Raw genomic sequence first — 26,794 nt, forward strand, 5'->3', positions numbered from 1 at the left:
CTTGAGTGTCAGTGAGGTCTGATTGGCACGAGTATCAGTGAAGTCTGAATGGCTTGAGTGTCAGTGAGGTATGAGTTGTACGAGTAAGTTACGAGTGGCACAAGTGCCAGTGAGATACAAGTGGCGCGACTGTCAGTGAGGTACGAGTGGCACGATTGTCAGTGAGGTACGAGTGGCACGATTGTCAGTGAGGTACGAGTGGCACAAGTGTCAGTGAGGTACGAGTGGCACAAGTGTCAGTGAGGTACAAGTGACATAAGTGTCAGTGAGGTACGAGTGGTGCGACTGTCAGTGAGATACAAGTGGTGCGACTGTCAGTGAGGTACGAGAGGCACAAGTGTCAGTGAGGTACGAGAGGCACAAGTGTCAGTGAGGTACGAGTGGCACGAGTGTCAGTGAGGTACGAGTGGCATGAGTGTCAGTGAGGTACGAGTGGCACAAGTGTCAGTGAGGTACGAGTGGCACAAGTGTCAGTAAGGTACGAGTGGCACAAGTGTCTGAGGTATGAGTGGAGCAGATGTCATTGTCAGTGAGGTATGAGTGCTTCGAGTGTCAATGAGGTAAGAGTGGTGCGAATGTCAGTAAGGTATGAATGGCTCGAGTGTCAGTGATGTATGAATGGTATGAGTCAGCAAAGTATGAGTGACACAAGCATCAGTGAGGTATGAGTGTGCCAATGTTAGTAAGGTTTGTGTGGCAGGAGTGTCAGTGAGGTATGAGTGGCACAAGTGTCAGTGAGGTATGAGTGGCTCGAGTGTCAGTGAGGTATGAGTGGCTCGAGTGTCAGTGAGGTATGAGTGGCTCGAATGTCAGTGAGTTACAAGTGCCTCGAGTGTCAGTGAGGTATGAGTGCCTCGAGTGTCAGTGAGGTATGGGTGCCTCGAGTTTCAGTGAGGTATGAGTGGCTTGAGTTTCAGTGAGGTACAAGTGGCACGAGCATCAGTGAGGTATGAGCGGTGTGAGTGTTAGTAAGGTATGAGTGACATGAGTGTCATTGAAGTATGAGTGGTTTGAGTGTCAGTGACATATGAGTGGTTTGAGTGTCAGTGAAGTATGAGATGTACGAGTGTCAGTGACTTACAAGTGGCTCAAGTCCCAGTGAGGTATGAGTGGCTCAAGTGTCTGTGAGGTACAAGTGGCACGAGTGTCAGTGAGTTACAAATGGCACAAGTGCCAGTGAGGTATGAGTGGTGCGAGTGTCAGTGAGGTATGAGTAGCTTGACTGTCAGTGAGGTATGAGTAGCTTGACTGTCAGTGAGGTATGAGTGGCTTGACTGTCAGTGAGGTATGAGTGGCTTGACTGTTAGTGAGGTATTAGTGGCACAAGTGTCAGTGAGGTATGAGTGGCTCGAGTGTCAGTGAAGTATGAGTGGCTTGAGTGTCAGTGAGGTCTGATTGGCACGAGTATCAGTGAAGTCTGAATGGCTTGAGTGTCAGTGAGGTATGAGTTGTACGAGTAAGTTACGAGTGGCACAAGTGCCAGTGAGATACAAGTGGCGCGACTGTCAGTGAGGTACGAGTGGCACGATTGTCAGTGAGGTACGAGTGGCACGATTGTCAGTGAGGTACGAGTGGCACGATTGTCAGTGAGGTACGAGTGGCACAAGTGTCAGTGAGGTACGAGTGGCACAAGTGTCAGTAAGGTACGAGTGGCACAAGTGTCTGAGGTATGAGTGGAGCAGATGTCATTGTCAGTGAGGTATGAGTGCTTCGAGTGTCAATGAGGTAAGAGTGGTGCGAATGTCAGTAAGGTATGAATGGCTCGAGTGTCAGTGATGTATGAATGGTATGAGTCAGCAAAGTATGAGTGACACAAGCATCAGTGAGGTATGAGTGTGCCAATGTTAGTAAGGTTTGTGTGGCACGAGTGGCAGTGAGGTATGAGTGGCACAAGTGTCAGTGAGTAATGAGTGGTGTGAGTGTCAGTGAGGTATGAGTGGCTCGAGTGTCAGTGAGGTATGAGTGGCTCGAGTGTCAGTGAGGTATGAGTGGCTCGAATGTCAGTGAGTTACAAGTGCCTCGAGTGTCAGTGAGGTATGAGTGCCTCGAGTGTCAGTGAGGTATGAGTGCCTCGAGTGTCAGTGAGGTATGGGTGCCTCGAGTTTCAGTGAGGTATGAGTGGCTTGAGTTTCAGTGAGGTACAAGTGGCACGAGCATCAGTGAGGTATGAGCGGTGTGAGTGTTAGTAAGGTATGAGTGACATGAGTGTCATTGAAGTATGAGTGGTTTGAGTGTCAGTGACATATGAGTGGTTTGAGTGTCAGTGAAGTATGAGATGTACGAGTGTCAGTGAGTTACAAGTGGCTCAAGTCCCAGTGAGGTATGAGTGGCTCAAGTGTCTGTGAGGTACAAGTGGCACGAGTGTCAGTGAGTTACAAATGGCACAAGTGCCAGTGAGGTATGAGTGGTGCGACTGTCAGTGAGGTATGAGTAGCTTGACTGTCAGTGAGGTATGAGTAGCTTGACTGTCAGTGAGGTATGAGTGGCTTGACTGTCAGTGAGGTATGAGTGGCTTGACTGTTAGTGAGGTATTAGTGGCACAAGTGTCAGTGAGGTATGAGTGGCTCGAGTGTCAGTGAAGTATGAGTGGCTTGAGTGTCAGTGAGGTCTGATTGGCACGAGTATCAGTGAAGTCTGAATGGCTTGAGTGTCAGTGAGGTATGAGTTGTACGAGTAAGTTACGAGTGGCACAAGTGCCAGTGAGATACAAGTGGTGCAACTGTCAGTGAGGTAGGAGTGGTGCGAGTGTCCGTGATGTGCGAGTGTCGGTGAGATACGAGTAGTGCGAGTGTCAGTGAGGTACGAGTAGTGCGAGTGTCAGTGAGGTACGAGTGGTGCGAGTGTCAGTGAGGTACGAGTGGTGCGAGTGTTGGTGAGGTACGAGTGTCAGTGTGGTACGAGTGAGGTATGAGTGGTGCGACTGTCAGTGAGGTACATGTGGTGCGAGTGTCGGTGAGGTATGAGTGGTGCGAGTGTCGGTGAGGTATGAGTGGTGCACGTGTCAGTGAGGTACGAGTGGTGCGACTGTCAGTGAAGAACGAGTGGTGCAAGTGTCGGTGAGGTACGAGCAGTACAAACTGTACTCAGTCATGTCATTGAGCCCCCAGGTGCTCCTCTGCCTGTGACATTGACCACACACCCTTGTTCTCCATTACTTTACAGCTTTCTGGCTTGGGAAGATGAACGCCTCATGGTGAGCCTGTGGTGAGAGAGAAGACATGAGCCGGAAGAAAGATCTGCACAGGAAGAGAAATGTGAGCTGGAACAAAGACCCTGGAGGTACCCTGGTGAGTTCTTGCCCACTCCTGGTGCACTGGTGCCAAGAGGTGCCACCCATTAGCTTGCTGAATACTGCGCGGGTTACTTTGTGGGTACCTCACAAGCCTTTTGCATGAGGCACAGGGTGTTTTTCACCCGTCACTGAGGACTGATTTATCAAAATGCCACGCAACGCAGCAAGACTGGCGCTAACACAGGCACCCAGGCAGCATGGTGCCAGGAGGCCTGCGTTGCATGCAGCATTGTTTTTGTGCAGGAAGGGAATCCTCTGGCACAAAAACTATCCTTAAAGGCGCCTTTGTGTTTCTGTTGCAGAATGCAGCACCCTTAGAAAGAGGAAATAACTGGGAGAAATTAAGATATTTCCCTTTGTTACCATTTTGACCCAATCACATGTTTACCACCGTCGATAAATGTGGGATTGTGTCAGAATCCATGGGTGGATGCAGGGAGTGCCCTTGCTGCTGCCTCCCAATGCGGAGGGACGCAAGGCAGTGGTTTGCGTTACTCTGGGTTTACTAAGCACAAAAGGTGGCTTTGTACGGGTAGTAAATCTCACCTGAGCCCTGCCTTGCCTTGCTTGCTGTAGCGGCGATGCAGGAGTGCAGTAAACCTGGCCCCTGAGTGCCACTGCTTACCTCCTGAATCCTGCACGCAGCTCTTAGAAGCACCCCTTCTGCCTCTTCTACTGTGGGGTCCTGCAGACCTCAGTGCCTTGAGACCCTCCGGGTGAGTAGCGCGCTTAACAAATTACTGATTGATTGATTGAGTGCCTCATGTGCAGAACTGAGTGTAACTCAAGTTCTCTCTGCAGTACCACAGCCACTACACCCTGAAAACCCCTTGAAGCGTGCACCCCTCTCACCCATGCGGACAAGACCAACCCCTTTCAGCCTCCTCTGTGCGCGTCCCGGGGTGGATCGGGAACGGAGGAGCTCCTAGAAGGACCCTTCTAACGACTCACGACCAGTGAAGGCGTCCACATCTACCACCTCCAACATCAGACTGACTGTGGGTTACCATCCACCGGGTGGAAGCAACACCCAGCTCAAGGAATGCATGGATCTCCTCAGCTCGGCCAACACTATCTTCCTTGGTGACTTCAAGGTCCGCTGGGGGTGCGACAACAGCTGTGTGGACGTGTTCACCTCCTACCTCACAGACAACGCTCTCCAACGCTGCCATCAACCCACACACCCCAAAGGCACCATTCTGGATCTGATCCTCTCCAGTTCCCTCAACCTACAGTCCTACAACCCCATTCCAGTCGAGTGGTCCGACTGGAGATCCCGTTCTCTCTACCTGACTCTTACACCAAAACATCTGGGCACCCCAAGAAAGAGAACAGATTATCCAGGGACACATCCAACCTTGACACAGAAGCCACGGCCTTCATAGCTCTTCCCACCCTAATCTCGATGACACCTCATATTGATACCAACAGAAGTTCATCTCCTTCATGGAGTCCCTTATCGACAAATGTGCACCCTGAAGTGCAAATTATCCAGACCAAAACCCTGCAGTCCTTGCTTATAAGAAAATGTAGGAAAGAAATGCAGACGAGCGCCCCCTCCCCTGAGTGTGACTAACCTTCGCAAAGAGAGAAGACGCATGCAGCGGGCCCGGGCTAGGGTGGAGGCGAGTGGGACCCGGAGGGACAAGGGACAGGATTGTGTCGATATCAGGCGAAGTGACATCTGCAATATTGGGATCAGCACGCGCACCTGCGGGTGGAGAACCCCCATGACACCCAGGGGTGCTTTAGTGAAGAAGGACGGGGTGAGCTGAGAGCAGGGGCCAGCCTTGGGGGGTCCTGCCTGATCTGTCTACATCTTCTAGAGACCACCCGGGGAGGGTCGAGCCTTCATAGGCTGTCATGGCTGCCTGTGACCTCGGTGAGACCCCCAGCATGAGACTAGGGGGTGCTGCTCTGCTATGCACCCAGGGCATGGTCCCCTCCAAAGAGAGAGAGAGGTGCACAGGGCTCTCTGCTTGGATCTAGGAGACCCCCACCCCCCACAAGGCAGGCTTTAGATAGAGACCCCTCCAGTGGATCCAGCAGACCCTACCCCACGGTAGTCTGAAGAGAAGCCCCCCCACAGTGGACTGGAGACTCCAGAGAGGGCCCCCTGCAGTGACTGGAGACTGGAGAGAGGCCCCACCCCCTGCAGTGGACAGTAGACTGGAGAGAGGGCCCCCCCTGCAGTGGACTGTAGACTGGAGAGAGGGCCCCCCCTGCAGTGGACTGGCTCCCCCTGCGGTGGACTGTAGACTGGAGAGAGCCCCCCCCCCTGCAGTGCACTGGAGACTGGAGTAAGGGCCCCCTCCAGTGGACTGGAGAGAGGCCCCACCCCCTGCAGTGGACTGTAGACTGGAGAGAAGCCCCCCTGCAGTGGACTGGAGACTGGAGAGAGGGCCCCCCCTGCAGTGGACTGTAGACTGGAGAGAGCCCCCCCCCCCTGCAGTGGACTGTAGACTGGAGAGAGGCTTGCCCAGGGTAGACTGAAGACTGGAGAGAGGGCCCCCCGCAGTGGACTGTAGACTGGAGAGAGGTCTGCAGTGGACTGTAGACTGGAGAGAGCCCCCCCCCCTGCAGTGCACTGGAGACTGGAGTAAGGGCCCCCTCCAGTGGACTGGAGAGAGGCCCCACCCCCTGCAGTGGACTGTAGACTGGAGAGAAGCCCCCCTGCAGTGGACTGGAGACTGGAGAGAGGGCCCCCCTGCAGTGGACTGTAGACTGGAGAGAGGCCCCCCCCCTGCAGTGGACTGTAGACTGGAGAGAGGGCCCCCCCTGCAGTGGACTGTAGACTGGAGAGAGGGCCCCCCCTGCAGTGGACTGGCTCCCCCTGCGGTGGACTGTAGACTGGAGAGAGCCCCCCCCCTGCAGTGCACTGGAGACTGGAGTAAGGGCCCCCTCCAGTGGACTGGAGAGAGGCCCCACCCCCTGCAGTGGACTGTAGACTGGAGAGAAGCCCCCCTGCAGTGGAGTGGAGACTGGAGAGAGGGCCCCCCTGCAGTGGACTGTAGACTGGAGAGAGGCCCCCCCCCTGCAGTGGACTGTAGACTGGAGAGAGGCTTGCCCAGGGTAGACTGAAGACTGGAGAGAGGGCCCCCCGCAGTGGACTGTAGACTGGAGAGAGGTCTGCAGTGGACTGTAGACTGGAGAGAGGTCTGCAGTGGACTGTAGACTGGAGAGAGGGCTCCCTGCATTGGACTGGCCCCCCCTGCAGTGGACAGTAGACTGGAGAGAGGGCCCCCCCCTGCAGTGGACTGTAGACTGGAGCGAGGGCCCCCCCTGCAGTGGACTGGCTCCCCCTGCGGTGGACTGTAGACTGGAGAGAGCCCCCCCCCTGCAGTGCACTGGAGAGAGCCCCCCCCCCTGCAGTGGACTGTAGACTGGAAAGAGGGCCTCCGCTGCAGTGGACTGTAGACTGGAGAGAGCCCCCCCTGCAGTGGACTGTAGACTGGAGAGAGGGCCCCCCGCAGTGGACTGTAGACTGGAGAGAGGTCTGCAGTGGACTGTAGACGGGAGAGAGGGCTCCCTGCATTGGACTGGCCCCCCCTGCAGTGGACAGTAGACTGGAGAGAGGGCCCCCCCTGCAGTGGACTGTAGACTGGAGCGAGGGCCCCCCCTGCAGTGGACTGGCTCCCCCTGCAGTGGACTGTAGACTGGAGTGAGGGCCCCCCTGCAGTGGACTGTAGACTGGACAGAGGCTCCGTGCATTGGACTGTAGACTGGAGTGAGGGCCCCCCTGCAGTGGACTGTAGACTGGACAGAGGCTCCGTGCATTGGACTGTAGACTGGAGAGAGGGCCCCCCTGCAGTTGACTGTAGACTCGACAGAGGCTCCCTGCAGTGGACTGTAGACTGGAGAGAGGGCCCCCCTGCAGTTGACTGTAGACTCGACAGAGGCTCCCTGCAGTGGACTGTAGACTGGAGAGAGGGCCCCCCTGCTTTGGACTGTAGACTCGACAGAGGCTCCCTGCAGTGGACTGTAGACTGGAGAGAGGGCCCCCCTGCTTTGGACTGTAGACTCGACAGAGGCTCCCTGCAGTGGACTGTAGACTGGAGAGAGGTCTGCAGTGGACTGTAGACGGGAGAGAGGGCTCCCTGCATTGGACTGGCCCCCCCTGCATTGGACTGTAGACTGGAGAGAGGGCCCCCCTGCTTTGGACTGTAGACTGGAGAGAGGGCCCCCCTGCAGTTGACTGTAGACTCGACAGAGGCTCCGTGCATTGGACTGTAGACTGGAGAGAGGGCCCCCCTGCTTTGGACTGTAGACTCGACAGAGGCTCCCTGCAGTGGACTGTAGACTGGAGTGAGGGCCCCCCTGCAGTTGACTGTAGACTCGACAGAGGCTCCGTGCATTGGACTGTAGACTGGAGAGAGGGCCCCCCTGCTTTGGACTGTAGACTCGACAGAGGCTCCCTGCAGTGGACTGTAGACTCGACAGAGGCTCCCTGCAGTGGACTGTAGACTGCAGCAATGGCTTTTTTCAGTGGAAGGTTGACTGGGAATCCAGACGTCCTACAGGCTTGAAATGGCAATCTGTGCATGCACCTCCACAATGACCATCTGGATGAAGAAATGATCCCCCACTTTTAAAAATCTGAGGCTCTCGGCAGGCAATCACCAGTGGAGCTTCAGATAGATCAAGTGCCCCTCCTCGCAGACTGGGGCGCTCACCTCTCTCTTCTTGGTATCCCCAGGGGCAGCAGACCGCCATCTTCCTGCTCCTCTTCACGCTGGTAACTTTCCTGATCCTCTACAGCTCAAACAATGGGAATGAAAACTTCCAGTTCCAATCCCTGAAGGTGAAATCCCAGCACAAGCCCAACTTCAGGAAAGTGGACGCAAAGAACGGGTACCTGCCCGTGCAGGGGAACAAGGTGTGTGGAGAGCATCACTCATCACCACCCTGGGGGCGGAAATCCCACAGGTGTGCACACTGGGGAGGGATGAGGTAACACTGAGGGGAAGGAGTATATCACACACTGGGGAGGGATGAGGTAACACACTGAGGGGAAGGAGTATCTCACACACTGGGGAGGGATGAGGTAACACTGAGAGGAAGGAGTATGACACAGCTTGGGGAGGGATGAGGTAACACTGAGGGGAAGGAGTATGACACAGCCTGGGGAGGGATGAGGTAACACTGAGGGGAAGGAGTATATCACACACTGGGGAGGGATGAGGTAAAACACTGAGGGGAAGGAGTATCTCACACACTGGGGAGGGATGAGGTAACACTGAGAGGAAGGAGTATGACACAGCTTGGGGAGGGATGAGGTAACACTGAGGGGAAGGAGTATGACACAGCCTGGGGAGGGATGAGGTAACACTGAGGGGAAGGAGTATATCACACACTGGGGAGGGATGAGGTAACACACTGAGGGGAAGGAGTATCTCACACACTGGGGAGGGATGAGGTAACACTGAGAGGAAGGAGTATGACACAGCTTGGGGAGGGATGAGGTAACACTGAGGGGAAGGAGTATGACACAGCCTGGGGAGGGATGAGGTAACACTGAGGGGAAGGAGTATATCACACACTGGGGAGGGATGAGGTAAAACACTGAGGGGAAGGAGTATCTCACACACTGGGGAGGGATGAGGTAACACTGAGAGGAAGGAGTATGACACAGCTTGGGGAGGGATGAGGTAACACTGAGGGGAAGGAGTATGACACAGCCTGGGGAGGGATGAGGTAACACTGAGGGGAAGGAGTATATCACACACTGGGGAGGGATGAGGTAACACACTGAGGGGAAGGAGTATCTCACACACTGGGGAGGGATGAGGTAACACTGAGAGGAAGGAGTATGACACAGCTTGGGGAGGGATGAGGTAACACTGAGGGGAAGGAGTATGACACAGCCTGGGGAGGGATGAGGTAACACTGAGGGGAAGGAGTATATCACACACTGGGGAGGGATGAGGTAACACACTGAGGGGAAGGAGTATCTCACACACTGGGGAGGGATGAGGTAACACTGAGGGGAAGGAGTATGACACAGCTTGGGGAGGGATGAGGTAACACTGAGGGGAAGGAGTATGACACAGCCTGGGGAGGGATGAGGTAACACTGAGGGGAAGGAGTATATCACACACTGGGGAGGGATGAGGTAACACACTGAGGGGAAGGAGTATCTCACACACTGGGGAGGGATTCGGTAACACTGAGGGGAAGGAGTATGACACAGCCTGGGTAGGGATGAGGTAACACTGAGGGGAAGGAGTATGACACAGCCTGGGGAGGGATGAGGTAACACTGAGGGGAAGGAGTATGCCTCACCCTAGGGAGGGATCAGTTAAACACTATGGCCTCAGTACGTATGGCACACTGGGGAGGGATCAGGTTACACACTGAGGGGAAGGAGTATGCCTCACCCTGGGGAGGGATCAGTTAAACACTATGGCCTCAGTACATATGGCACACTGGGGAGGGATGAGGTAACACTGAGGGGGAAGGAGTATGTCACACCCTGGGGAGGGATCAGTTAAACAGTATGGCCTCAGTACGTATGGCACACTGTGGAGGGATGAGGTAACACTGAGGTGAAGGAGCATGCCACAGCCTGGGGAGGGATGAGGTAACACTGAGGGGAAGGAGTATGCCTCACCCTAGGGAGGGATGAGGTAACACTGAGGGGAAGGAGTATGCCTCACCCTAGGGAGGGATCAGTTAAACACTATGGCCTCAGTACGTATGGCACACTGGGGAGGGATCAGGTAACACACTGAGGGGAAGGAGTATGCCTCACCCTGGGGAGGGATCAGTTAAAAACTATGGCCTCAGTACATATGGCACACTGGGGAGGGATCAGGTAACACACTTAGGGGAAGGAGAATGCCTCACCCTGGGGAGGGATAAGTTAAACACTATGGCCTCAGTAGATATGGCACACTGGGGAGGGATGAGGTAACACACGGAGGAGAAGGAGTATGCCCCAGCCTGGGGAGGGATCAGTTAAACACTATGGCCTCAGTACATATGGCACACTGTGGAGGGATGAGGTAACACTGAGGTGAAGGAGTATGCCACAGCCTGGGGAGGGATGAGGTAACACTGAGGGGAAGGAGTATGCCCCAGCCTGGGGAGGGATCAGTTAAACACTATGGGCTCAGTACATATGGCACACTAGGGAGGGATGAGGTAACACACTGAGGGGAAGGAGTATGCCCCAGCCTGGGGAGGGATCAGTTAAACACTATGGCCTCAGTACGTATGGCGCACTGGGGAGGGATCAGTAACACACTGTGGGCTAGGTGCACATGGCACACTGCGGAGGGATCAGTAACACTGTGAGCTAGGTGCACATGGCACACTGCGGAGGGATCAGTAACACACTGTGAGCTAGGTGCACATGGCACACTGCGGAGGGATCAGTAACACACTGTGGGCTAGGTGCACATGGCACACTGCGGAGGGATCAGTAACACTCTGTGGGCTAGGTGCACATGGCACACTGGGGCTAGGTGCACATGGCACACTGCGGAGGGATCACTAACACACTGTGAGCTAGGTGCACATGGCACACTGCGGAGGGATCAGTAACACACTGTGGGCTAGGTGCACATGGCACACTGCGGAGGGATCAGTAACACTGTGAGCTAGGTGCACATGGCACACTGCGGAGGGATCACTAACACACTGTGAGCTAGGTGCACATGGCACACTGCGGAGGGATCAGTAACACTGTGGGCTAGGTGCACATGGCACACTGGGGAGGGATCAGTAACACACTTTGGGCTAGGTGCACATGGCACACTGCGGAGGGATCAGTAACACATTGTGGGCTAGGTGCACATGGCACACTGGGGAGGGATCAGTAACACACTGTGGGCTAGGTTCACATGGCACACTGCGGAGGGATGAGGTAACACTGAGGGGAAGGAGTATGCCTCACCCTAGGGAGGGATCAGTTAAACACTATGGCCTCAGTACATATGGCACACTGTGGAGGGATGAGGTAACACACTGAGGGGAAGGAGTATGCCACAGCCTGGGGAGGGATCAGTTAAACACTATGGCCTCAGTACATATGGCACACTGGGGAGGGATCAGGTAACACTGAGGGGAAGGAGTATGCCACACCCTGGGGAGGGATCAGTTAAACACTATGGCCTCAGTACATATGGCACACTGGGGAGGGATCAGGTAACACACTGAGGGGAAGGAGTATGCCACAGCCTGGGGAGGGATCAGTTAAACACTATGGCCTCAGTACACATGGCACACTGGGGAGGGATGAGGTAACACTGAGGGGAAGGAGTATGACACAGCCTGGGGAGGGATCAGTTAAACACTATGGCCTCAGTACGTATGGCGCACTGGGGAGGGATCAGTAACACACTGTGGGCTAGGTGCACATGGCACACTGCGGAGGGATCAGTAACACACTGTGGGCTAGGTGCACATGGCACACTGCGGAGGGATCAGTAACACACTGTGGGCTAGGTGTACATGGCACACTGCGGAGGGATCAGTAACACACTGTGAGCTAGGTGCACATGGCACACTGCGGAGGGATCAGTAACACACTGTGAGCTAGGTGCACATGGCACACTGCGGAGGGATCAGTAATACACTGTGAGCTAGGTGCACATGGCACACTGCGGAGGGATCAGTAACACTCTGTGGGCTAGGTGCACATGGCACACTGGGGCTAGGTGCACATGGCACACTGCGGAGGGATCACTAACACACTGTGAGCTAGGTGCACATGGCACACTGCGGAGGGATCAGTAACACACTGTGGGCTAGGTGCACATGGCACACTGGGGAGGGATCAGTAACACACTGTGGGCTAGGTGCACATGGCACACTGCGGAGGGATCAGTAACACACTGTGGGCTAGGTGCACATGGCACACTGGGGAGGGATCAGTAACACACTGTGGGCTAGGTGCACATGGCACACTGCGGAGAGATGAGGTAACACTGAGGGGAAGGAGTATGCCTCACCCTAGGGAGGGATCAGTTAAACACTATGGCCTCAGTACATATGGCACACTGTGGAGGGATGAGGTAACACACTGAGGGGAAGGAGTATGCCACAGCCTTGGGAGGGATCAGTTAAACACTATGGCCTCAGTACATATGGCACACTAGGGAGGGATGAGGTAACACAGTGAGGGGAAGGAGTATGCCCCAGCCTGGGGAGGGATCAGTTAAACACTATGGCCTCAGTACATATGGCACACTGTGGAGGGATCAGGTAACACACTGAGGGGAAGGAGTATGCCACACCCTGGGGAGGGATCAGTTAAACACTATGGCCTCAGTACATATGGCACACTGGGGAGGGATCAGGTAACACTGAGGGGAAGGAGTATGCCTCACCCTAGGGAGGGATCAGTTAAACACTATGGCCTCAGTACATATGGCACACTGGGGAGGGATCAGTAACACACTGAGGGGAAGGAGTATGCCATAGCCTGGGGAGGGATCAGTTAAACACTATGGCCTCAGTACATATGGCACACTAGGGAGGGATGAGATAACACACTGAGGGGAAGGAGTATGCCCCAGCCTGGGGAAGGATCAGTTAAACACTATGGCCTCAGTACATATGGCACACTGTGGAGGGATCAGGTAACACACTGAGGGGAAGGAGTATGGCACACCCTGGGGAGGGATCAGTTAAACACTATGGTCTCAGTACATATGGCACACTGGGGAGGGATCAGGTAACACTGAGGTGAAGGAGTATGCCACACCCTGGGGAGGGATCAGTTAGACACTATGACCTCAGTACACATGACACACTGGGGAGGGATGAGGTAACACTGAGGGGAAGGAGTATGCCACACCCTGGGGAGGGATCAGTTAAACACTATGACCTCAGTACACATGACACACTGGGGAGGGATGAGGTAACACTGAAGGGAAGGAGTATGCCACAGCCTGGGGAGGGATCAGTTAAACACTATGGTCTCAGTACATATGGCACACTAGGGAGTGATGAGGTAACACACTGAGGGGAAGGAGTATGCCTCACCCTAGGGAGGGATCAGTTAAACACTATGGCCTCAGTACATATGGCACACTGGGGAGGGATCAGGTAACACTGAGGGGAAGGAGTATGCCACACCCTGGGGAGGGATCAGTTAAACACTATGGCCTCAGTACATATGGCACACTGGGGAGGGATCAGGTAACACACTGAGGGGAAGGAGTATGCCACAGCCTGGGGAGGGATCAGTTAAACACTATGGCCTCAGTACACATGACATACTGGGGAGGGATCAGGTAACACACTGAGGGGAAGGAGTATGCCTCACCCTAGGGAGGAATCAGTTAAACACTATGGCCTCAGTACATATGGCACACTGGGGAGGGATCAGGTAACACACTGAGGGGAAGGAGTATGCCACAGGCTGGGGAGGGATCAGTTAAACACTATTGCCTCAGTACAGATGGCACACTGGTGAGGGATCCGGTAATAAACTGAGGGGAAGGAGTATGCCTCACCCTAGGGAGGAATCAGTTAAACACTATGGCCTCAGTACATATGGCACACTGGGGAGGGATCAGGTAGCACACCGAGGGAAAGGAGTATGCCACACCCTGGGGAGGGATCAGTTAAACACTATGGCCTCAGTACATATGGCACACTGGGGAGGGATGAGGTAACACTGAGGGGAAGGAGTATGACACAGCCTGGGGAGGGATCAGTTAAACACTATGGCCTCAGTACGTATGGCGCACTGGGGAGGGATCAGTAACACACTGTGGGCTAGGTGCACATGGCACACTGCGGAGGGATCAGTAACACACTGTGGGCTAGGTGCACATGGCACACTGCGGAGGGATCAGTAACACACTGGGTCTAGGTGCACATGGCACACTGCGGAGGGATCAGCAATGGCACACTGCAGAGGGATCAGTAACACACTGTGGGCTAGGTGCACATGGCACACTGCGGAGGGATCAGTAACACTGCTGGCTAGGTGCTCATGGCGCACTGCGGAGGGATCAGTAACACACTGTGGGCTAGGTGCACATGGCACACTGCGGAGGGATCAGTAACACACTGGGTCTAGGTGCACATGGCACACTGTGGAAGGATCAGTAACACACTGTGGGCTAGGTGTACATGGTACACTGCAGAGGGATCAGTAACACACTGTGGGCTAGGTGTACATGGCACACTGCAGAGAAATCAGTAACACACTGTGGGCTAGGTGCACATGGCACACTGCGGAGGGATCAGTAACACAGTGTGGGCTAGGTGCACATGGCACATTCCGGAGGGATCAGTAACACAATGGGGCTAGGTGTACATGGCACTCTGTGGAGAGATCAGTAAAACACTATGGGCTAGGTGTATATGGCACACTGCGGAGGGATCAGCAACACACTGTCGGCTAGGTGCACATGGCGCACTGCGGAGGGATCAGGTAATACACTGAGGGGAAGGAGTATTCCACAGCCTGGGGAGGGATCAGTTAAACACTATGGCCTCGGTACATATGGCACACTGGGGAGGGATCAGGTAACACACTGAGGGGAAGGAGTATGCCACAGCCTGGGGAGGGATCAGTTAAACACTATGACCTCAGTACACATGACACACTAGGGAGGGATCCAGTAACACTGAGGGGAAGGAGTATGCCTCACTGTGAGAAGGTAGCCTCTTTCTAGCCTTGTTACCCCCACTTTTGGCCTGTTTGTGAGTGTATGTCAGGGTGTTTTGTCACTGTTTTCACTGTCTCACTGGGATCCTGATAGCCAGGCCTCAGTGCTCATAGTGAAAACACCATGTTTTCAGTATGGTTATTATGTGTCACTGGGATCCTGCTGGTCAGGACCCCAGTGCTCATAGGTTTGTGGCCTATATGTATGTGTCACTGGGACCCTGTCACACAGGGCCCCAGTGCTCATAGGTGTGCATGTGTATGTTCCCTGTGTGGTGCCTAACTGTCTCACTGAGGCTCTGCTAACCAGAACCTCAGTGGTTATGCTCTCTCATTTCTTTCCAAATTGTCACTGACAGGCTAGTGACCATTTTTACCAATTTACATTGGCTTACTGGAACACCCTTATAATTCCCTAGTATATGGTACTGAGGTACCCAGGGTATTGGGGTTCCAGGAGATCCCTATGGGCTGCAGCATTTCTTTTGCCACCCATAGGGAGCTCTGACAATTCTTACACAGGCCTGCCACTGCAGCCTGAGTGAAATAACGTCCACGTTATTTCACAGCCATTTTACACTGCACTTAAGTAACTTATAAGTCACCTATATGTCTAACCTTTACCTGGTAAAGGTTAGGTGCAAAGTTACTTAGTGTGAGGGCACCCTGGCACTAGCCAAGGTGCCCCCACATTGTTCAGAGCCAATTCACTGAACTTTGTGAGTGCGGGGACACCATTACACGCGTGCACTACATATAGGTCACTACCTATATGTAGCTTCACCATGGTAACTCCGAATATGGCCATGTAACATGTCTATGATCATGGAATTGCCCCCTCTATGCCATCCTGGCATTGTTGGTACAATTCCATGATCCCAGTGGTCTGTAGCACAGACCCTGGTACTGCCAAACTGCCCTTCCTGGGGTTTCACTGCAGCTGCTGCTGCTGCCAACCCCTCAGACAGGCAGCTGCCCTCCTGGGGTCCAGCCAGGCCTGGCCCAGGATGGCAGAACAAAGAACTTCCTCTGAGAGAGGGTGTGACACCCTCTCCCTTTGGAAAATGGTGTGAAGGCAGGGGAGGAGTAGCCTCCCCCAGCCTCTGGAAATGCTTTGTTGGGCACAGATGTGCCCAATTCTGCATAAGCCAGTCTACACCGGTTCAGGGACCCCTTAGCCCCTGCTCTGGCGCGAAACTGGACAAAGGAAAGGGGAGTGACCACTCCCCTGACCTGCACCTCCCCTGGGAGGTGTCCAGAGCTCCTCCAGTGTGCTCCAGACCTCTGCCATCTTGGAAACAGAGGTGCTGCTGGCACACTGGACTGCTCTGAGTGGCCAGTGCCACCAGGTGACGTCAGAGACTCCTGCTGATAGGCTCCTTCAGGTGTTAGTAGCCTTTCCTCTCTCCTAGGTAGCCAAACCCTCTTTTCTGGCTATTTAGGGTCTCTGTCTCTGGGGAAACTTTAGATAACGAATGCATGAGCTCAGCCGAGTTCCTCTGCATCTCCCTCTTCACCTTCTGATAAGGAATCGACCGCTGACCGCGCTGGAAGCCTGCAAACCTGCAACATAGTAGCAAAGACGACTACTGCAACTCTGTAACGCTGATCCTGCCGCCTTCTCGACTGTTTTCCTGCTTGTGCATGCTGTGGGGGTAGCCTGCCTCCTCTCTGCACCAGAAGCTCCGAAGAAATCTCCCGTGGGTCGACGGAATCTTCCCCCTGCAACCGCAGGCACCAAAAAGCTGCATCTCCGGTCCCTTGGGTCTCCTCTCAGCACGACGAGCGAGGTCCCTCGAATCCAGCGACACCGTCCAAGTGACCCCCACAGTCCAGTGACTCTTCAGCCCAAGTTTGGTGGAGGTAAGTCCTTGCCTCACCTCGCTGGGCTGCATTGCTGGGAACCGCGACTTTGCAAGCTTCTCCGGCCCCTGTGCACTTCCGGCGGAAATCCTTCGTGCACAGCCAAGCCTGGGTCCACGGCACTCTAACCTGCATTGCACGACTTTCTAAGTTGGTCTCCGGCGACGTGGGACTCCTTTGTGCAACTTCGGCGAGCACCGTTTCACGCATCCTCGTAGTGCCTGTTTCTGGCACTTCTCCGGGTGCTACCTGCTTCAGTGAGGGCTCCTTGTCTTGCTCGACGTCCCCTCTCTCTGCAGGTCCAATTTGCGACCTCCTGGTCCCTCCTGGGCCCCAGCAGCGTCCAAAAACGCCAAACGAACGATTTGCGTGTAGCAAGGCTTGTTGGCGTCCATCCGGCGGGAAAACACTTCTGCACGACTCTCCAAGGCGTGGGGGATCCATCCTCCAAAGGGGAAGTCTCTAGCCCTTGTCGTTCCTGCAGTATTCACAGTTCTTCAGCCTAGTAAGAGCTTCTTTGCACCAACCGCTGGCATTTCTTGGGCATCTGCCCATCTCCGAGCTGCTTGTGACTTTTGGACTTGGTCCCCTTGTTCCACAGGTACCTTCAGACAGGAATCCATCGTTGTTGCATTGCTGATTTGTGTTTTCCTTGCATTCTCCCTCTAACACGACTATTTTGTCCTTAGGGGAACTTTGGTGCACTTTGCACTCACTTTTCAGGGTCTTGGGGAGGGTTATTTTTCTAACTCTCACTATTTTCTAATAGTCCCAGCGACCCTCTACAAGGTCACATAGGTTTGGGGTCCATTCGTGGTTCACATTCCACTTTTGGAGTATATGGTTTGTGTTGCCCCTATCCCTATGTTTCCCCATTGCACCCTATTGTAATTATATATTGTTTGCACTGTTTTCTAAGACTATACTGCATATTTTTGCTATTGTGTATATATATCTTGTGTATAGTTCCTATCCTCTTACTGAGGGTACACTCTAAGATACTTTGGCATATTGTCATAAAAATAAAGTACCTTTATTTTTAGTATAACTGTGTATTGTGTTTTCTTATGATATTGTGCATATGACACTAAGTGGTACTGTAGTAGCTTCACACGTCTCCTAGTTCAGCCTGAGCTGCTTTGCTAAGCTACCATTATCTATCAGCCTAAGCTGCTAGACACCCTATACACTAATAAGGGATAACTGGGCCTGGTGCAAGGTGCAAGTACCCCTTGGTACTCACTACAAGCCAGTCCAGCCTCCTACACTCACCCTAGGGAGGGATCAGTTAAACACTATGGTCTCAGTACATATGGCACACTGGGGAGGGATCAGGTAACACACTGAGGGGAAGGAGTATGCCACACCCTGGGGAGGGATCAGTTAAACACTATGGCCTCAGTACGTATGGCGCACTGGGGAGAGATCAGTAACACACTGTGGGCTAGGTGCACATGGCACACTGCGGAGGGATCAGTAACACACTGTGGGCTAGGTGCACATGGCACACTGCGGAGGGATCAGTAACACACTGGGTCTAGGTGCACATGGCACACTGCGGAGGGATCAGCAATGGCACATTGCAGAGGGATCAGTAACACACTGTGGGCTAGGTGCACATGGCACACTGCGGAGGGATTAGTAACACTGCTGGCTAGGTGCTCATGGCGCACTGCGGAGGGATCAGTAACACACTGTGGGCTAGGTGCACATGGCACACTGCGGAGGGATCAGTAACACACTGGGTCTAGGTGCACATGGCACACTGCAAAGGGATCAGCAACACACTGTGGGCTAGGTGCACATGGCGCACTGTGGAAGGATCAGTAACACACTGTGGGCTAGGTGTACATGGCACACTGCAGAGGGATCAGTAACACACTGTGGGCTAGGTGTACATGGCACACTGCAGAGAAATCAGTAACACACTGTGGGCTAGGTGCACATGGCACACTGCGGAGGGATCAGTAACACAGTGTGGGCTAGGTGTACATGGCACACTGCAGAGGGATCAGCAACATACTGTGGGCTAGGTGCACATGGCACATTCCGGAGGGATCAGTAACACAATGGGGCTAGGTGTACATGGCACTCTGTGGAGGGATCAGTAAAACACTATGGGCTAGGTGTATATGGCACACTGCGGAGGGATCAGCAACACACTGTCGGCTAGGTGCACATGGCGCACTGCGGAGGGATCAGTAACACACTGTGGGCTAGGTGCACATGGCACACTGCGGAGGGATCAGTAACACACTGTGGGCTAGGTGCACATGGCACACTGCGGAGGGATCAGGTAACACTCTGTGGGCTAGGTGCACATGGCACACTGCGGAGGGATCAGTAACACACTGTGGCTAGGTGCACATGGTACACTGCGGAGGGATCAGCAACACACTGTGGGCTAGGTGCACATGGCACACTGGGGAGGGATCAGTAACACTGTGGGCTAGGTGCACATGGCACACTGCGGAGGGATCAGCAACACACTGTGGGCTAGGTGCACATGGCACACTGCAGAGGAATCAGTAACACACTGTGGGCTAGGTGCACATGGCACACTGCGGAGGGATCAATAACACACTGTGGGCTAGGTGCACATGGCACACTGCGGAGGGATCAGTAACACACTGTGGGCTAGGTGCACATGGTGCAGTGTGGAAGTATCAGTAACACACTGTGGGCTAGGTGTACATGGCACACTGCAGAGGGATCAGTAACACACTGTGGGCTAGGTGTACATGGCACACTGCAGAGAAATCAGTAACACACTGTGGGCTAGGTGCACATGGCACACTGCGGAGGGATCAGGAACACAGTGTGGGCTAGTTGTACATGGCACACTGCAGAGGGATCAGTAACATACTGTGGGCTAGGTGCACATGGCACATTCCGGAGGGATCAGTAACTCAATGGGGCTAGGTGTACATGGCACTCTGTGGAGGGATCAGTAAAACACTATGGGCTAGGTGTATATGGCACACTGCGGAGGGATCAGCAACACACTGTCGGCTAGGTGCACATGGCGCACTGCGGAGGGATCAGTAACACACTGTGGGCTAGGTGCACATGGCACACTGCGGAGGGATCAGTAACACACTGTCGGCTAGGTGCACATGGCGCACTGCGGAGGGATCAGTAACACACTGTGGGCTAGGTGCACATGGCACACTGCGGAGGGATCAGTAACACTCTGTGGGCTAGGTGCACATGGCACACAGCGGAGGAATCAGTAACACACTGTGGCTAGGTGCACATGGCACACAGCGGAGGGATCAGCAACACACTGTGGGCTAGGTGCACATGGCACACTGGGGAGGGATCAGTAACACACTGTGGGCTAGGTGCACATGGCACACTGCGGAGGGATCAGCAACACACTGTGGGCTAGGTGCACATGGCACACTGCGGAGGAATCAGTAACACACTGTGGGCTAGGTGCACATGGCACACTGCGGAGGGATCAGTAACACACTGTGGGCTAGGTGCACATGGCACACTGCGGAGGGATCAGTAACACACTGTGGGCTAGGTGCACATGGCATACTGCGGAGGAATCAGGTAACACCTTGTTGGGAGGATGCACACTCTGAAAGGATCAGGTAATACACTGTGGGGAAAGTGCACACAACACACTGGGGATGGACCAGGTGAAACACTAGGGGCTAAGTGCATATGGCACACTGAGGATAAGTTGGGTATCAGACTGTGGGGTGAATGCACATGGCACATTGCTGAGGGGAAGGTCCATACAGCACACTGTGAGAGGATCAGGTAACCTGCTGTGCACATGGCACATCATGGAGAGGTCAGACACACTGAAGGGAAGTTCGTTAGACTGAGGATGGATCAGGTAACACACTGTGTGTAAGGTGCACGCATCACACTGGGGATGGGTCAGGTAAACAAGTAAACACACTGGGGGAAGAGTACAGGCCCCTTGGGGAGGGATCAGGTAATGGACTGAGGGGAAGGTGCATATGCCACACTGGGGAGGGTACAACTAGTGCACTGTGGTGGCTGGGGTTCAGGTAACACACTATGGGAAGGTGAATGTGGCACACTGGGTAAGGATCAGTTAACACTTCTAATAAGGTGCATGTGACAACCTGGAGTGGGATCAGGTCACCCATGTGTGGCGAGTGCACATAACACACTGGGCAGAGATAAAATAACACATGGTGGGAAAAGTGCACATGGCTCACTGGGGAGGCTATAGGTAACACATTGGGGAAGGTGCAACTGGTCTGGCACAATGGGACGAGCACACTGAGGATCTACACATGGCACGCTATTGAAGGTGCCTTTGTCGTCCTCTGTGGGGAAGATGTAGTTATTAAATTGTGGAATGGGCACTGGTAAAACACTCTGGGGGTGCTACAGTGTGTACAGTATGGGAAGGGCATTGTTGGCACACTGGGATGCCTTAGGTGGCCATGGGGTGTGGACATTTTGCACTCTGAGATGGTCACATGAAGCACATTTTGAAGGTGCATGTAGCATGAATTGCACAATAACAAGTTCACGGGTGGGACATTGTGGTGTTGCCACAGGTGGTACACTGGAAAATATGCAGTTGACACACTGTGGTAAAGACTTCTGTGTCTCACTGGGAAGGACACAAGTGGACCATTATTGGGTGGGCACGGGTGACACATTGGCAGAAAGGCAAAAATGGCACACTGAGGGGAAGCTACAGGTGGAACACTGTGGTAAAGGCAGTGCTGGCATGCTGACATGGTGCATGTGGCACCCTGAGGTTGGCAGTAGTTGCACCTTGGGAGGGCACAAGTGGCACATTGTTGGGAAAGGCACAGGTGGCATTCTGGGGTCAGAAGTAGTTGCACACTGGCAGGGTGCAGGTGGAACATGGTGGGAAAGGCACAAGTGGCACACTATGGCAAGGGCTCTGGTGGTACACTGGTAGCTGGTGGGAAGGGGACAATATCACACTGAGAATAGAAGTTGGGCATTGCATGCAAGGTGCAGGTGGCATACTTTGGGAGAAGGTGTGAGTGGCACAGAGTGACAGGTGGAGCACCCATGAAGGGACCAGTGGTCCTGTGTGAGAAGGGGGCAGGTTGTACATCATGAAGTGACCTCATGCTTTTGAATGTCTTCCCCTCAGAGCCTGCACACTCACTGCCAGCGCTGTGTGGTCATCACCAGCTCCAGCCACCTGATAGGCAGCCACCTGGGTCCAACGATTGACGAATCCGAGTGCACCATCCGCATGAATGATGCGCCCACCACAGCCTATGAGCCGGACGTCGGCAGCAAGACCACCTTCCGCGTGGTGGCCCACTCGAGTGTCTACAGGGTTCTCCGGAGGCCCCAGGAATTCCTTAACAAGTCCCAGGAGACCACCCTAGTCTTCTGGGGACCCACCAACAAGATGCAAAAGGAGAGCAAGGGCAGCTTGCTGCACATCATCCGACATGCCACTGCCGCCTTCACCAACGTGGCAGCCTTCGTAGTCTCCCCTGGCAAGATGAAGAGCTTCGATGAGCTGTTCCGTGGAGAAACTGGGAAGGACAGGTGGGTTCCAAGCCTGGCAGCATGCACTGAGATGCCAGAGAGCAGCCCATGAGAGGGTTGGAGGGCGCCTAGAGGCTTGAGGCGCTGTCAGAGGCCCTCTCCAGCTCCTTGAGTCAGAGTGGGAACTTCAGCATCTTGGGCCTTGTACTCAGGACCTGGGTGTGTACTGAATGCTTCTACGTAAGGCTCCAACTGTTCAGTTTATACTGATTTTTACAGATAAATACAGACAGAAAACAATCTATTTCCGGTCTGTATTTATTTTTAAAAGTGGAAAAACAGAGAAAACTGTACTTCTTGTGAGTAACGCTCACATTCCAGACACTGCTGAGCAGATGGACCCCATGGGGACTTAAAAACAGGATTAGACTACCTTAAGCACAGGCAGATGTAAACATATGTTCGTATATAATGTTAGTATTTACTTGTCGGTAAATGTAAGTGTTTTGTTATATTTGGCTGCTTAATTTGCGAAAACGTGACAGCCATCAAAGTATGAGTGCATGTTTGTCGGAAAGTACCATCTTGCCTGGCATGTTACCCCCATTTTTCACTGTATATATGTTGTTTTAGTTGTATGTGTCACTGGGACCCTGTTCTCCAGGGCCCCAGTGCTCATAAGTGTGCCTGAATGTGTTACCTGTGTAGTGACTAACTGTCTCACTGAGGCACTGCTAATCAGAACCTCAGTGGTTATGCTCTCTCATTTCTTTCAAATTGTCACTAACAGGCTAGTGACCAATTTTACCAATTTACATTGGCTTACTGGAACACCCTTATAATTCCCTAGTATATGGTACTGAGGTACCCAGGGTATTGGGGTTCCAGGAGATCCCTATGGGCTGCAGCATTTCTTTTGCCACCCATAGGGAGCTCTGACAATTCTTACACAGGCCTGCCACTGCAGCCTGAGTGAAATAACGTCCACGTTATTTCACAGCCATTTTACACTGCACTTAAGTAACTTATAAGTCACCTATATGTCTAACCTTTACCTGGTAAAGGTTAGGTGCAAAGTTACTTAGTGTGAGGGCACCCTGGCACTAGCCAAGGTGCCCCCACATTGTTCAGGGCCAATTCCCCGGACTTTGTGAGTGCGGGGACACCATTACACGCGTGCACTACATATAGGTCACTACCTATATGTAGCTTCACAATGGTAACTCCGAATATGGCCATGTAACATGTCTATGATCATGGAATTGCCCCCTCTATGCCATCCTGGCATAGTTGGCATAATCCCATGATCCCAGTGGTCTGTAGCACAGACCCTGGTACTGCCAAACTGCCCTTCCTGGGGTTTCACTGCAGCTGCTGCTGCTGCCAACCCCTCAGACAGGCATCTGCCCTCCTGGGGTCCAGCCAGGCCTGGCCCAGGATGGCAGAACAAAGGACTTCCTCTGAGAGAGGGTGTTACACCCTCTCCCTTTGGAAAATGGTGTGAAGGCAGGGGAGGAGTAGCCTCCCCCAGCCTCTGGAAATGCTTTCTTGGGCACAGATGTGCCCAATTCTGCATAAGCCAGTCTACACCGGTTCAGGGGACCCCTTAGCCCTGCTCTGGCGCGAAACTGGACAAAGGAAAGGGGAGTGACCACTCCCCTGACCTGCACCTCCCCTGGGAGGTGTCCAGAGCTCCTCCAGTGTGCTCCAGACCTCTGCCATCTTGGAAACAGAGGTGCTGCTGGCACACTGGACTGCTCTGAGTGGCCAGTGCCACCAGGTGACGTCAGAGACTCCTTCTGATAGGCTCCTTCAGGTGTTGCTAGCCTATCCTCTCTCCTAGGTAGCCAAACCCTCTTTTCTGGCTATTTAGGGTCTCTGTCTCTGGGGAAACTTTAGATAACGAATGCAAGAGCTCATCCGAGTTCCTCTGCATCTCTCTCTTCACCTTCTGCCAAGGAATCGACTGCTGACCGCGCTGGAAGCCTGCAAAACTGCAACATAGTAGCTAAGACGACTACTGCAACTCTGTAACGCTGATCCTGCCACCTTCTCGACTGTTTTCCTGGTGGTGCATGCTGTGGGGGTAGTCTGCCTCCTCTCTGCACTAGAAGCTCCGAAGAAATCTCCCGTGGGTCGACGGAATCTTCCCCCTGCAACCGCAGGCACCAAAAAGCTGCATTACCGGTCCTTTGGGTCTCCTCTCAGCACGACGAGCGAGGTCCCTCGAATCCAGCAACTCTGTCCAAGTGACCCCCACAGTCCAGTGACTCTTCAGTCCATGTTTGGTGGAGGTAAGTCCTTGCCTCACCTCGTTAGACTGCATTGCTGTGAACCGCGGCTTTTGCAGCTACTCCGGCCCCTGTGCACTTCCGGCGGAAATCCTTTGTGCACAGCCAAGCCTGGGTCCACGGCACTCTAACCTGCATTGCACGACTTTCTAAGTTGGTCTCCGGCGACGTGGGACTCCTTTGTGTAACTTCGGGTGAGCACCGTTTCACGCATCCTCGTAGTGCCTGTTTCTGGCACTTCTCCGGGTGCTACCTGCTGCTGAGAGGGCTCTTTGTCTTGCTCGACGTCCCCTCTACCTCCTGGTGCAATTTGCGACATCCTGGTCCTTCCTGGGCTACAGCAGCGTCCAAAAACGCTAACCACACGATTTGCAGCTAGCAAGGCTTGTTGGCATTCTTTCGGCGGGAAAACACTTCTGCACGACTCTCCACAGCAAGAGGGATCCGTCCACCAAAGGGGAAGTCTCTAGCCCTTTTTGTTCTTGCAGAAACCTCAGCTTCTTTTGTCCAGTAGAAGCTTCTTTGCACCCACAGCTGGCATTTCCTGGGCATCTGCCCATCTCCGACTTGCTTGTGACTTTTGGACTTGGTCCCCTTGTTCCACAGGTACCCTCGACTGGAAATCCATTGTTGTTGCATTGTTGGTTTGTGTCTTTCCTGCATTATTCCTCTAACACGACTTCTATGTCCTTTGGGGAACTTTAGTGCACTTTGCACTCACTTTTCAGGGTCTTGGGGTGGGCTATTTTTCTAACCCTCACTATTTTCTAATAGTCCCAGCGACCCTCTACAAGGTCACATAGGTTTGGGGTCCATTCGTGGTTCGCATTCCACTTTTGGAGTATATGGTTTGTGTTGCCCCTATCCCTATGTGACCCCATTGCATCCTATTGTAACTATACATTGTTTGCACTGTTTTCTAAGACTATACTGCATATTTCTGGTATTGTGTATATATATCTTGTGTATATTTCCTATCCTCTCACTGAGGGTACACTCTAAGATACTTTGGCATATTGTCATAACAATAAAGTACCTTTATTTTTAGTATAACTGTGTATTGTGTTTTCTTATGATATTGTGCATATGACACTAAGTGGTACTGTAGTAGCTTCACACATCTCCTAGTTCAGCCTAAGCTGCTCTGCTAAGCTACCATTATCTATCAGCCTATGCTGCTAGACACCCTATACACTAATAAGGGATAACAGGGCCCGGTGCAAGGTGCAAGTACCCCTTGGTACTCACTACAAGCCAGTCCAGCCTCCTACATTGGTTGTGCAGCGGTGGGATAAGTGCTTTGAGACTACTTACCACTCTTGTCATTGTACTTTTCATAAGAGAAAAATATACAAAACAAGTTCAGTGTATATACACATAACCAAAAAGTTTAGCATTTCCTCTTTTCACTCTTTTCTAAGTGCTGAAATGTACTTCTAAACTTTCTAAAAAGTTCTAAAAAGTTTTAAAAGTTTTTTTTCTGTCTTTCTAAAAAGTTCTGAAAACTTTTTTTTCTTTTTCTATCACTTTAACTCTCTCTAAAAATGTCTGGCACAGGCCAAAATGTTGATCTGTCCAAACTTGCATATGACCACCTTAGCTGGAAAGGAGCAAGGAGTCTCTGTGTAGAGAGAGGTTTGAGTGTAGGGAAGAATCCTTCCTTGGAACTGTTACTTAACATGCTTAGAGTACAGGATAAGGCCATAAGTGCCCAATCTGGTGAAAAAGTAGCTAATGGTTCCCAATCTGATCCAGGGACTCCCCCAGGAAAAGGTTCAGGAAAGAAACTTCTCAGCCTGCCCATTACTAGACAGTCTAGCATAGTTGGTACAGAGGTTGAATCACACCATACTGATGGTGTGCTCTCACATTATACTGGTAGCCAAGCTGTTAGGGTGCCCTCTGTAAGGGACAGGTCTCCTTCTGTTCATTCCCATCATACCTCTGTATCTAGGAATGTCCCTCCCACCAACCCTGATGACAGATTGTTAGAGAGGGAACTCAATAAGTTGAGGGTGGAACAAACCAGACTGAAGCTTAAAAAGCAACAGCTGGATTTGGATAGACAGTCTTTAGAATTAGAGAAGGAAAGACAGAAGTTGGGTTTAGAAACCCATGGTGGCAGCAGCAGTATTCCCCATAGTCATCCTGCAAAAGAGCATGATTCCAGGAATCTGCATAAGATAGTTCCCCCTTATAAGGAGGGGGGTGACATTAACAAGTGGTTTGCTGCACTTGAGA

The 26,794-nt window shown here is 53.0% G+C and overlaps 1 protein-coding gene across 13 annotated transcripts in view; it reads left to right on the forward strand.

Annotated features, from left to right (window-relative positions):
- ST6GALNAC6 (ST6 N-acetylgalactosaminide alpha-2,6-sialyltransferase 6) overlaps positions 1–26,794 on the forward strand; it is a 227,839-nt gene that overhangs the window by 152,865 nt on the left and 48,180 nt on the right. For 12 of the 13 annotated variants that reach the window (XM_069236937.1, XM_069236944.1, XM_069236943.1 and 9 more), the window contains 3 exons: positions 3,163–3,287; positions 7,989–8,168; positions 21,913–22,322. In XM_069236937.1, coding sequence (XP_069093038.1) covers positions 3,219–3,287; positions 7,989–8,168; positions 21,913–22,322 — 659 coding nt within the window. In that variant the 5' untranslated portion in view covers positions 3,163–3,218. The remainder of the gene's footprint in view (positions 1–3,162; positions 3,288–7,988; positions 8,169–21,912; positions 22,323–26,794) is intronic. The other variant, XM_069236950.1, reaches the window with a different exon arrangement.

This window comes from Pleurodeles waltl, chromosome 6 (genome assembly GCF_031143425.1).
Source record: "Pleurodeles waltl isolate 20211129_DDA chromosome 6, aPleWal1.hap1.20221129, whole genome shotgun sequence".
NCBI lineage: Eukaryota > Metazoa > Chordata > Amphibia > Caudata > Salamandridae > Pleurodeles > Pleurodeles waltl.